Below are 13348 nucleotides of genomic sequence, written 5' to 3' on the forward strand. Positions count from 1 at the left end.
TTTTGTGTTTACACATTGGATAAAACCATTACCCCTTGGATAATACCATCATCTATTGGGTAATACTATTATACACTATATTAATACTATGGAAAAGTGATATTTCCACATACAAGGGTTTTCATTACACCAAAACGTAAACTTGTTGAAACAATTATGTGAGACAAAGTCTTCACCGTACCTACCAGAGTACACACTAAAGTCCTGAATTATAACCAGAATCTCGGTAAGAGAGCGTGATACTTGTGTATAGATTTATACAGGACTGAAAATCCCGCACCTAAGCTGCTAGCTACAGCTAGACCGGCAGGTCTAGGGTGACAAATGTCTAACATTCCGACGCCTGAAGAACGTCGCAATAGGCAAACTTCGGTTTTAAATGGTTGTAATAACTCACATGGGAAATCAACGATAAATTTAGTTTTAGGGGTAACATGCGTTCATATGGTTTTATATAAGAATAAAACTACGTAATACTACTTTAAGTATAGAAATACATATACATTTTTTGTCTTAGGGTTTTTAAAACTACAACTCATTCTAAAGGAAATATGGGATTTTTTGGGAACAAACACTACATTTTTAAGTATGGTTATTTACTTACACACTACATTTATAAGTAAGGTTATTTACTTATACACAACATTTATAAGTATGGCTATTTACTTATACACTACATTTAAAGGTAAGATTATTTACTTATACACTACATTTATAAGTATCGTTATTTACTTATACACTACATTTATAAGTATGGTTATTTACTTATACACAACATTTATAAGTATGGTTATTTACTTATACACAATATTTATAAGTATAAGTATTTACTTATATACTACATTTATAAGTATGGTTATTTACTTATACACTCGATTTTTGGATAATAAAAATCACATGACAAGTCACACTTTTTATAAGTTTAGAAGTTATGGGAACTTTTATTTTATAAATGCTTTTGGATACATACTACACACATACATTCTTCTTTTACGCTGAAGGCGTACAAATACACAAAATTTTACAAGGATACATTTTTTACACAAGGAAAAATATCGGATTTTTCTACAACTGAACTCTCATGAACTCACCAACTTTATGTTAACTTTTAAAATGGAATGTAATCTCAGGAAACAATTAAGCTCGGGTCTATGGATCTACTTTTGGAAGACAAGACACCAAATATCATTACGAGAACTACCTTATTTGATAACATGAAAACCTTGTCATGTATTTTGATACTAAGTAACATTTGGGTCATGTAACTGATATAATCATATGATATGATGGTTGTTTATGTACTTGTGTTTCAATGTATACAATTATTGTTATATTGTGATCATCAGACCACCCCCAGACGTTTCCACCATCCGGTTTGGGGGTGTGATACTTGAGTAGTCTCATATCTTTCAACTTGAGGAAAACATTACAATGGGAGAGCCACAGGAGTAGGAGGTGGAAGAGTTGAAGGACGATGGTTTCCAATTCCACCGTTGCCCGAGGAAGGGAAGACAATTTCACCTTGACTTGAATATGGAACATCATCACCAGAAGAGTGAGTAAAACCATTTCCATAAGAATGAGGAAGACCATTTCTATCTTGATTCGACATCTAAAAATGTGAAAAACAGAGAATTCACGTTAGGTGATTTTAATCCTTAATTATTAACCCAAAATATTAAATTAAGGGTAGGATCCATATATTCATTTCGTAATATGAACATGGATGTCGTATTCATACCACAAAACTATTTTAGGTAGGTAGAAGCATTTCACTAATTTCAATCACATGAAACTACTAGAACTCTTGAGATTTTCATTGAAACATCACTTACATGTTTAATATCGGATTATGCTCTTACCAATTGTGACTGGGATGCCGAGGATCATAATTAAGATGCAAATAACCATGAAAACCCACTCGAACACCCTCGATCGACTTATGATATCTCATTGATTTGTCATTTAACCATATATTCTCCAAAAACATGAGTTGTTTCATCATTTCACTTTAATAGTCCCACATTAGTGTGCTGGTTAACTACACACACACACACACCACTAATGACTAATAAAGAAATGATGTGTGTTTTCATGGATTAGCATACATTTCACATGTAACATCCTGATGTTTAGGTACTTCTATATTCATCCCTATAGTTCTATTTCATGTCATTTTGGTCCTTAAGTCCAAGAAGTTATGCTTTGAAGCTATAGTGGCAATTTCGTAATTATGGCAGGAGGAGTACGCCATGCGTACATGTGTATACATTGAGCGTACTAGGGAACACCCTAGTACGTTGGGCGTACACTTATGTACGCAGGGCTTTGTATCTAGTTCGTTCAGTAGAGAGTTTGATATGCCTATTGGGGAGTTAGAGTGTCTGTTACGGCTTTCTATCGCCAAAGAACATGAGATTCTGCGTTATCTGTGTATCATGGTTGTGTTTTGGAGATCTTTGGAGTGCCTTATCCAATCGATCTAATCCCTATTCCCATGGGGGATGTCTGCGTGATTGTGGGTACAGACTGGCTAAGCCGGGTTTGGTGCCATGATAGATTGTGAGGGCCAGCGGGTGGTAGTTCGAACCCCAAGTGGAGGAGAGCTAGTTTTTATGGGGAGGGCACCAGGGTCGGTTCAGGGTTTTGTTCGGCAGCCAGGGCTCGTCAGTATATTCGAAATGGGTGTGCAGGTTATTTGGCTTATATGGTTGACACTCGGGTTGGGGACCAGATTTCAGTTTCAGAGGTCCTAGTGGTCAGGGAGTTTGCTGATGTATTCCCAGAGGAGTTTCCCGGTGTGCCTTCCAAGAGGCAGGTCGAGTTCAGGATTGACCTTGTGCTAGGTGCAATGCCGATTGCCAAGGCGTCGTACCGCTTGGCACCGCTTGAGATGAAGGAGTTGTCATCTCAGCTACAGGAGCTGCTAGGCAAGCAGTTCATTAGACTGAGCTGTCCTCCGTGGGGAACACCGATTCTGCTTGTCAAGAAGAAGGATGGTTCACACCGGATGTGCATTAATTACCGGGAGTTGAACTAGTTAATGGTGAAAAACCGTTATCCCTTCTCGGGGATCGATGACCTCTTTGATCAGTTGCAGGGTGCATCTTGGTTCTCCAAGATAGATTTGAGGTCTGGATATCATCAGTTCAGTGTGAGAGAGAGGATGGCATGGAGAACACTGCATTCCAGACTCGTTATGGGCATTAAGAGTTCGTTGTGATGCTATTTGGGCTCACCAATGCGCCTGCGGTGTTTATGGATTTGATGAATCGGGTATGTAGGTCGATGCTTGATCGTTCCGTCATCGTATTTATTGATAATATCTTGGTGTATTCCAAGTCTAGGGAGCAGCATGAGGAGCATCTTCGAGAGCTCGTGGGGGTTTTGAGGCGAGAACGGTTTTATGCCAAGTACTTGAAGTGCAAGTTTTGGTTACGAGAGGTCCAGTTCTTAGAGTACCTCGTTAACTAGGATGGGGTTTTGGTTGATCCAGCCAAGATCGAGGCCGTGATGCAGTGGGAGGTTCTGAAATCTCCCATGGATATCAGGAGTTTCTTGTGTTTGACAGGGTACTATCGGAGATTTATTCATGATTTCTCCAAGGTTGCAGTACCCTTACTCGTCTAACTAGGAAGGGGGTGGATTTCTGATAGGGCACTGAGCAACAGTCGACATTTAAGACCCTTCGACAGAGGTTATGTGAGGCCTTGGTATTGACCCTTTCGGAGGGAGTTGAGGATTTTGTGGTATTTTGTGATGCCTCCATCACTGGTTTGGGGGCGGTCCTCATGTAGAGAGGACGGGTGATTGCTTATGCTTCGCAGTAGCTGAAGCCGCACGAGACGCGATACCCCACTCATGATCTTGAGTTGGGTGTAGTGGTTTTTTCCCTCAAGATTTGGAGGCACTATCTTTATAGGGTCCGGCGTACTGTATACACGGATCACAAGAGTCTGAGGCCTATTTTGGATCAGTTGAACCTGAACATGAGACAGCACAGGTGGCTGGACGTATTCAAGGATTATGACTGTGAGATCCTTTACCATCTGGGTAAAGCAAATGTAGTGGCTGATGCTTTGAGTCGCAATTCGGCTGGGTCTTCAAATAGGGTGACGTGTATGAGCATATCAGTTGAATCCCCGCTTTTGGGATTGATCAGGGAGGCTCAGGCCGAGAGAGTTCAGAAAGAGAGCTGGAAGCAGGAGAGGATCAGAGGTGAGATTGACAGATTTGTCACGGATAGTCGTCGGCTGTTGACCCCGTGTGGTCGGGTCTGGGTTCCAGTTTCTGGTGGGATTAGGTAGGTTGTATTGGAGGAGGCTCATAAGTCTCGTTTTTCTATTCATCCGGGGGCCAACAAGATGTATCGGGATTTGAGATTGATCTATTGGTGGCCATGTATGAAGAGGGAGATAGCCTGGTGTGTGGAGAGATGCTTGTCTTGCAGGATGGTCATGTCTGAGCATCATAGGCCGCATGGCAAGCTGCAGCCTCTATAGCTTCCCATATGGAAATGGGAGCAGATATCGATGGATTTTATAACCAAGTTGCTGAAGACGACAAAGGGTTTTGATGCTATATGGGTCATCATGGATCGATAGACCAAGAGTGCCCACTTTCTGGTGATTCGGGAGAGTTCTTCGGTCGAGAATTTGGCCGATGTGTATGTTCCCAAGATCGTTGCTCCCCATGGGGTTCCGGTCTCTATTGTTTAAGACCTTGATGTTCGGTTCACCTCCCGTTTCTGGCAGAAGTTTCATGAGGAACTGGGCACGAGGTTGCACTTTAGCACTGCTTATCTTCCGCAGACCGACGGCCAGAGTGAGCGGATGATACAAACCCTTAAGGATATGTTGCGGACCCGTGTTGTCGATCTCAGTGGGAGTTGGGCCTCCTACCTGCCCCTTACGGAGTTTTTGTACAACAACAGTTATTACTCGAGCATTGGTGCTCTGCCTTTCGAGCTTTTGGATGGGCGGAGATGTCGTACCCCGGTTTGTTGGGCGAGGTTGGTCACAGGGTTATGGGGAGGACCGAAGTGGTCCTTCAGACCACATAGCTGATTCAGCAGATCAGGCAGAGACTGTAGACTGCTCAGATTCTGTAAGTCCCTAAATTTGCTTGATGTATCAATCAGATCCACTTGATGGTGCTAAATCCCAATCAAGTGGATGATGCAAGATAGAATGAAGAAGAAGAAGAAGAACTAGATGAATCTTCAATGTATTGATGATATCAATGATGATCCAACATAAGATTCATACACACACACACACACACTTCTTCTCTCTAACTTTCTCTCTCTAGAACATGATATGAATGAATGAATGAATGCTCCTCTAGAACGCCCCTCCCCCTCTAGACACGCACTAAACACTCCCCTAATGACTATTTATACAAATGGACCGAAAACCCAAGCCCACAACTCAAAAACCCAATTACTTGACCGAAAACACATGAGTTTTCGGTCCAAGCTACAATTAAATCCCAAGACGTTTTCGGTCCTAGACCGAAAATAACAAATGCTTAGAAAATCAATGTATAAACCAAATTTTAGACCCAACAATACCCCCCTTGGTTTATAGCTTTCTTTTCTTTTGACCCAACAAACTCCCCCTAAAATTGTAGCTTACATTTCTTGTCAATCTTCAATTTGAGCTTGGCTTCAGCTTTAATCTTCAATTTCTTCACAACTTCAAGATGAACATATGAATCTTCTATGTGAATAACTTCATATTCAACAGTTGGGTTTGTCTTCAAAAATTTGACTCTGAAGGCACATTGGGTGTGGAGGCTTCATGTAAGGATTCTTGAAAATCAGCACTTTCAGCTTGAGAATCTTCAGAGAGCATAACAGAGAGAACGAATCTTTTGGATCACTTCAGCAGGTACATAGATAGCAACAAATTGATTGAGGAGGCTTCAAAGCAATCTGTCACATAATCTTCAAGTACAGCTTCACCTTGCTTCTAGGGTTGAAAGATTGTATGTTGATAGAATAATCTTCATTTCTTGTTCATTCGAATGAAAATTCTTCGACAATCACGGATGAAGCTTTGGCTCAGAAAATCTCGATACAGTCTCCATGAGTCTCATCTACATTTGAGTTCACTTTTCAAGACAAAGAAAATTTGAGATGAAAAGAAAACGAAAAGAAAACTTAACACACAATATTTTTGGATTTTTCATATTTTCTTAAAAAATAAAACAGAAACAAAAATATTTTTGGATTTTTTTTTGAATTTTCTGAAAAAGAAATAAAACAGAAATAACACTATTTTTTGATTTTTAATTTTTCTGATTTTTGTTTGAATTTTAAAATTTTTAATTCTCCCCCTAAAATTTGTGCATAGAGGAAAACCATGAACAAATTTAACAAAAACAAAAATAATAGCTAAATTGAAGACTTTTGGGATCAAAGTTGTCAGGCAATCCAATATCGTTTATCGGCACACACCTGCATGTCTAGATCTGGTCAATCACCGGTATTGTGATCCACTTAAACACAAAGGATATTTTCGACAAGTTGGACAGATAATAAGTGACAAGACATTTGCACCTATATTCCTAAATGGACCATTTAGCTGACGACGACCAAGGATATTGTTGTCCACTTAAATTCAGCAGCAAGATCTACAAACAACCGATTAAATGATTCAATTTTAGATGTACTAGAATGTGTTTCCCACTTCTCGATATACCCCAACAATCAAGAACTTCCAAAGAAATATTAGTTTAGGTAAGTAGACAATCATTAAGAAAGAAGTCAGATATAGAAGTGCATATGTTGTATCCCAGGTCGGATCTTCCGATCACGCAGAGGGGACAACATGTGACTAACACAGATAGAGAGATTGAGAGGTAGAATGTTGCATATGATATGTTCCAGGTCGGATCTCTTTCAATCACGCAGAGGAGACATCATATGGCTAACAAATAGAAAGAATTGCATAGATAAGGAGATGCACAGAGACTGAGTTGCATATGTTGCATTCCAGGTCGGATATGTTCCAATCACGCAAAGGAAGCAACATATGACTGACAGATAGAAAGCAAGAAAATAATTTCCTACATACCTACTTTTTCAGAACCCCCCAGTCACCCTATCAGTACAGGAATTAAGGACATAAGTCTGTACATTGAGGAAATGTTAAGCCACAATTCTAGATACATATGATTTTAATGTATCCCGTAGGTTCTCATGTTTATCTCACTGCTCAATCTACCCGAACATCGTATTGTCAGTCCAAATAGAACTATCTAAGTCTATATTGTCAAGTTCTTTCATTTGTCAATCTACGTCTAGTCCTTTTGAATCCTTCGTGCCTACCAGCACACTGAACACAGATTCTAGACAATTCAGCTTTAGTGCATTACACGAATATCAGATTGCCCTTTAGCACTAAGCTTCATATCACTTCCAAAACAATACCTACAAACCAAAAACTATAAGAAAATAAAAGATTGTCTTCAAAACGAATAATTTTAAGAAAAACTCAGGAGTATCGATAAGAAAACTCAAACCGTAAGTCACCAATTAAAATTGCATCCAGAAGGTCTGAGAACAGCACACATATTTCAATCTCAGAATAGATCCGAAAATTCTTCACATCGTTAAGCACAAACCCCATTTGTGATCCTTTCCTTTCTTCCTTTCCCGCAAAGGACACATACTCTCAAACAAATTTCTAAATGTTGTACAGTTGAGAGATGTCCCCTATCATGTGATTGGAACGACGACTATTAACAAACTGAAGTTTGATGATATGCCTCCATAGCTGCTTCATTACAGAGTGCGGGATTAGTTGGTCTGTGGAACCCAGTCCATTTTGAAACTAGGTTGATCTTTTTCATCTGTGCAAGGTACTCTCTCCCATGACATATCCTGCTTATCACAAACAGAAGATGAAGAAATGTTAGAATCATTTGATGATTTGGGAGTTTCAACCTTCGGTACCCATCTGTAGCCGGGTTTAACCTGTTTCTTGTTCGATCGGTTGGGTGCCTTATCACTTGTTTTTGAACTTGAAGTCGATCGCCGAGATGACTTTGACCTAACCGGTCTTGGTTTTACTGGAGCATCTCTTGAATTGGACTTCTTGGTATACATTCCCTTCTTCCTCTTGGGAGCTTGATTCTTGGCCTTGTTCGCGTTTCAGTCACCATTGTGCAATTGTGACCTCGAAGGGTTTCTTTTGGAAAATCTCCCTCTTTGCGTGTTCTGCCACCCTTGTGCATAGTAGGGAACATATGCACGATTTGGACAATTTCTGGCAAAATGTCCAGGTGTTCCACAGTGAAAGAAAGTATGTTTCTTCACATAGGAGTTGTTTCTTCCTGTCCCTAGTGGCATGCCCTTGCCTTGTCTCTGATTGTTCCCACAAGCACACTTGCAGCAAGTAGTCTGCTTCGCTTGTTTTGGTGGCCTGTATATACCAACAACATGTTGATTAGAAGTAACTGAGTTAGAAGCAATAGGTTTAGAGTTCAAGGAGACATTGGTTTGACAGTCAACAGAACCAATAGAATTGGAATTAATTCTGTTCTCCTTGTCCTCCTCTTCCACTGTTTTACCTGCACATGAAGTAGAATTATTAGAATCCTTCACCTCAACACTCTCAGTTGGCCTGGATTGTTCAGTTTTAACTGAAGCTGATACAGGGGATTGGCCATACTGAGTAGGTATCTCTTCCTCGTTGGTCTCAAGGGGTGGGTTATAGTTGTCATTTAAAGGAGGTGGAACATTATGATACCCTAGACCCTTGTTTTTTTTTATCTTTAAATGTTAGTTGTTTTTCTATCATCGATGCAACTACCTCACTTGACACATCAATTTTTTTAAAATTGAATTTAGCATCCACTACAAGAAAAAGACCATTTTACGACACGCAAAGACACTCATTGATTTATGTTACGCAAAAGAGTGACATTAAAAAAATGTCATCTCTTCAAAAAATTGAAGGATTTAGGTCATGCATTATTGCGTGCCCTTAAATTAGTTTCATAAGAAAAAAAATTAAAAATACGGAGGGCGCTGTATCTTAAATGCGCGTCCTCTATAAGTGTGGCGTTATAATTTTAATGAAACGCACTTTAGGAAGTAGACAGAGGGAAACGAAATCCCCAAAATTTTGAAAACCCGCCTTCTACCTTCTTTCTATCTTTCATCTTCCCAATTGACTCTCCCCTCTCCCTCATTCTCTCTCCTCTCCGATCCACTTATCCGCTACTCCTGAACTCCTTCTTATCGGTCTCATACAACATATCGTTCCTCACCTTTTCCGTTGACCACTGGTCCTTCCCCAACGACCATGCTTCCACCCTATTATTTCCATCTTCAAATCGATTGTAGTATCTTATTTCTGCTAATCATGTACCTTCGACCCTCTTCTCTCCATCTTTGATTATCACAACAATTGTCTCTTCATAGCAAAACGGAGTTCCATTAGATAAGCACCTCAATTTTCCGTCTTTTTATTGGCGACTCAGGCTTAAAATTGCCTTGCTCACCGTCTCACCTCAATGAAGATCGATTTCATGCCTTAAATCTTGCGGATAGCTGCTCCGGTGAAGTTAACTACAGACGAAGGTTGATTGGGGAGGAATGAAGGTGGGAGGCTGAGTCGACCGCCTGATCGCTTTGAACCATCCCCATCTGATCATCTTCAAATTTTCATTATCAAAATCGGCGATGGGAATTTCTAGCGTTTGTAAGCAGAGTGACAATGGTCGGTAATCAATATCTCCTTGTCTGATCAGCCTCAGCCGCAGTAATCAATATCTCCTTGTTTTAGCCGTGATCGTGTTTTTATCATTTTCTAATCTTAAATTAAACCCCTTTTTTGTGAAACTGAAGTAGATATGTTAATCACGATTATATTTATATACATGACTTTGTAGTCGTCGTTGATGTTGATGTTTCTATGCTACACACATATCCATTACCAATAAGAATGATCAATAGCTAGTGTTGGTGTTCCAACGATGTGGGAAAAAATATTGTGCATTTTCAAAGCGATTATTTCAGTTCAAGAACCTGGTTATAAAAAATAGATTGATTAAAGCAGAATAGTTTTCTTTTATCCTGCATGCTTCTTCAAATCATTGATTTCCTTTTTGAGCTCTGTGCAGGTTGTTCGCCACCTCATTCTTGTTGGGCATGATGTTCATGTGGTGACTGGTGCACCGGACTTTGTGTTCAATACTGAAGTACAATCTCCAAGACTTTTCCTTAGGAAGGTGGGTTTCACTTTCAGAGGTCTACTAACAGATTACAATCTTTGACTTTTCTTGACTCAATTTCCTTGTCTCACAGCTTGTTTTGGACTGTGGAGCTGTTCAAGCAGATGCTTTAACAGTGTATCGACTCGCCTCCTTGGAAAAGGTATGCCTTAAGTGATTACTCCTGATTTTAGTTGCAAAGTTTAGAAAATGGTTCTTCTAATTACATTTTGATCATATCAGTTGTCCTATCTTGTTCTGAAAATTATGTTTTTTTGGTATTTAATGTCATTCTCTTAATGCCTATTGGTTTTACTCTAATATAATGAGACAGCTGGTGCTTCTATTTTGGCTACAGAAGTTGAGTGGCTCAACTCCATCAAGGCAAACTTATTGGTAATAACTAATAACCTGCTTATATTATATATGTTTCTCTAATTCAGGTTTTATTTGTGCACATTAAAGTCCTGTAGCTTGTTAATCTTTAATGAAGCATCTAAGTTATATATATTAAATATTCAAATGTGAAATATTGTTTTATGAAACAGGTATCGGATGTTGTTGCAGTTGCTTGTCGTGCAGCAGCTGATGCTGGTATAAGTTCAGTTTGTGTAACAGCTTCTTTATGAGATTGGGGATCCAGGCGCTTATACTACCCCAGATGTGGTAAGTGCTTAAAATTCCTACTAAATTATTGAGTAAATTACAATTTTGGTCCCTGCATATAGATGATTTTTGTCCCAAAAAGTTATCTCTTGCAGCTTTGATTTTAGTCCTTGTTCCAACAAAATGATTGTATATGGGACCAAATTTGTAAAAATCGGCTATACTCAGGACCAGAAATAGTCATTTTACTCGGATCAATGATAAAAAAAACATTACAAAAACCTCAAATAAGGGCCAGAGTTGCAAGCGAAAACTTTTTAGGACCAAAATTTCAAAAATAAACTATACTCAAGAGACCTAAAATGTAATTCACTCTAATTTCAAAGATATTAGAATTAGTTTTAAGTATGATTTTCGTTAATCAGGTGATAGATTTTCGAGACGTGTCATTCCAGCCATTGTCAACCAATAAAATTGCTTGTGATGGAGCAAAACCTGGTGCAATATCTGCACCTGATAATCTTTTAACATTAGCTTCAAAGGTATTACTATTTATTTCATGATGTAAATTTAGTTAAAAGTTGAAAATTTAATCTTTTATTTGTTGTAACGAAGGACTGTGGATGGAAAGGATAGGGAGAGATATTGTATGGTGGATATAAATGTGTTGAATGAGCTAAGGCTGCTGAATTTTTGGTAACAATCCTGTAGAGTAAATTAAACTTTTGATCCTTGAGTATATATAGCTGCTTTTTGCAATTTCTGTCCCAACAAGTTTTCTCCTGCAAATTTGGTCCTCATTTGAGGTCTTGTAATGCATTTGGTGGTTGTTCCAAGTAAAATGTCTATTTATTTTTGGTCCTTGAGTATAGCTTATTTTTGTAATTTTGACCAACATAGCAAGAAAACTTTTTTGGGACCAAAATTGCAAAAAATCAGAAAATGTAATTTAATCTTAAGATTTGTTATTATTATGATTTTATTTGATAGGTAAGATCATGGATGGAAAAAGTACATCCATGTACTAGTAAGTGTATAATGTCTTATATAATCGGAGTTAATAGCCTTAAGGCAATCAGGCTTGAAAATATTCCAAGGGCTTTTGATTATTGTGAAGACATACGATTGAGAATGGATGGATTATTTGATGAAGAGAAACATGCCATTCAATTCACCAAAAACTTCATTGCTTTGTACAAAAACGGACCTGCAGGTATCAGGTCTATCTGAATAATTGATTTTTACAAAAATAAAATAGAAAATGACCATGTATGTACTTGGGGATATAAAAGGAAATAAATAAACGAGGGCACATTCGTAAAAAGTTAGGACTTATATTAATACTCTCTCTTGTCTCTGCTTGGCTTACAATCTTGTATTTTGAAATGCAGCACGGGACACAAGAAAGAGATCATTCTTCATGAAGGATTGGTATGTTCGTATCTAACAATTTAAGGGCATATTTTGTATTTTGTCGTTGTGTATAAGTATGGAGAATGCCAAAACTGTGGGTCAGATTTCTTAAATGCATTTCACAAACACAAGCACATTCTTTTCGTGTTTTATTAAAAGTAAGTATGTCCCTTTGTTCACTTTCACTTTCATATTTTGTATTTGATTCTTTTTGGTTTATATTAAGTTAACTGAAGCAGTATAATATAATAGAATAGAAAATGTTGCTTTTTTTTTGGGAAAGTAGCACTATTTCACTCTTTCATATTAACTTTTATAATCTACATGTGTATTAAATTTTTATATTTTATACAGGTATGGATTGTATTGAAGCTTGAATTCTTGGAAAAAGGTATGTTACTACATGTTTATTAAATTTTAATATTTTATAACATAGATTGATGATGCTTGATGCCATTCTGAATACTAATGTGTTGATGATGAAAACATGTATCATGTGGAAACAGAAGCATAACAATAAGAAGAAGAAACAAGAAGGTGTTCCTTAATAGCAATGTAGTATTAGGTTATATAGTTAGGGAAAACCTCTTAATAACAATGTACAATCGGATCCCCTTAATATCAATGTATTACAATTTTTTGACATGATGTTATGGATGAAATTGATTGTTTTGGTATATATTTGTTTCCATATTTTTGTATTATACGTAAATGAGTATCGTAAATACGCGTCGTAAATGTATATCGTAAATGGTTGCTGAAATGCGTGTCATCTTCATTTATGACAGCGGCTTTAATGATACACAATGCGTGTCCTAAACGTGCGTCGTAAGGTTACGACACATAAATGTGTGTCGTCTTCCATTATGACAGGGGCTTCCTTGATACGCATTGCGCGTTGTAAATGCGTGTTGTAAATGCGTGTCATAAATGTGTGCCGTCTATAGACGACGCGGAAAAGCGTGTCGTCTCTCGTTATGACAGGGCCTTCCTTGACACGCATTTGCGCGTCGTCTGAGCGTTTTACGACACGCATTGCGCGTCGTAAAAGGCTGTTTTTCTAGTAGTGATCTTTATATTTAGCTTTTAATGTATCAAGTTCGAC

At 38.2% G+C, this 13348-nt stretch overlaps 1 protein-coding gene across 5 annotated transcripts; it reads left to right on the plus strand.

Moving 5' to 3' along the window:
* Window positions 1-9114: 9114 nt before the first annotated feature.
* On the plus strand, window positions 9115-12920 carry LOC145116157 (L-arabinokinase-like). Of its 5 annotated transcripts, none has more exons than XM_079052504.1 (11): window positions 9115-9773; window positions 10135-10242; window positions 10319-10387; window positions 10559-10620; window positions 10773-10890; window positions 11256-11372; window positions 11446-11526; window positions 11821-12043; window positions 12222-12261; window positions 12598-12634; window positions 12750-12920. In XM_079052504.1, exons 8-10 carry the CDS (start codon window positions 11833-11835, stop codon window positions 12611-12613), a joined length of 267 nt encoding a protein of 88 aa, XP_078908630.1. In that variant the 5' UTR covers window positions 9115-9773; window positions 10135-10242; window positions 10319-10387; window positions 10559-10620; window positions 10773-10890; window positions 11256-11372; window positions 11446-11526; window positions 11821-11832; the 3' UTR covers window positions 12614-12634; window positions 12750-12920. The 5 variants fall into 5 exon arrangements, with proteins under 5 accessions (XP_078908630.1, XP_078908626.1, XP_078908625.1 ...); XM_079052500.1 differs by having other exon boundaries at window positions 9115-9731; window positions 12222-12401; XM_079052499.1 differs by having other exon boundaries at window positions 9115-9731.
* The last annotated feature ends 428 nt before the right edge of the window (window positions 12921-13348 follow it).

Source organism: Lactuca virosa, chromosome 5, assembly GCF_052849685.1.
Source record: "Lactuca virosa cultivar CGN04683 chromosome 5, Lactuca_virosa_CGN04683_v6, whole genome shotgun sequence".
Taxonomy (NCBI): domain Eukaryota; kingdom Viridiplantae; phylum Streptophyta; class Magnoliopsida; order Asterales; family Asteraceae; genus Lactuca; species Lactuca virosa.

Coding starts and splice junctions, on each gene's coding strand:
- LOC145116157 (XM_079052500.1), top strand. Junction 10,388..10,558: donor GACTCGCCTCCTTGGAAAAG/GTATGCCTTAAG, acceptor ATAATGAGACAG/CTGGTGCTTCTATTTTGGCT. Junction 10,621..10,772: donor CCATCAAGGCAAACTTATTG/GTAATAACTAAT, acceptor TTTATGAAACAG/GTATCGGATGTTGTTGCAGT.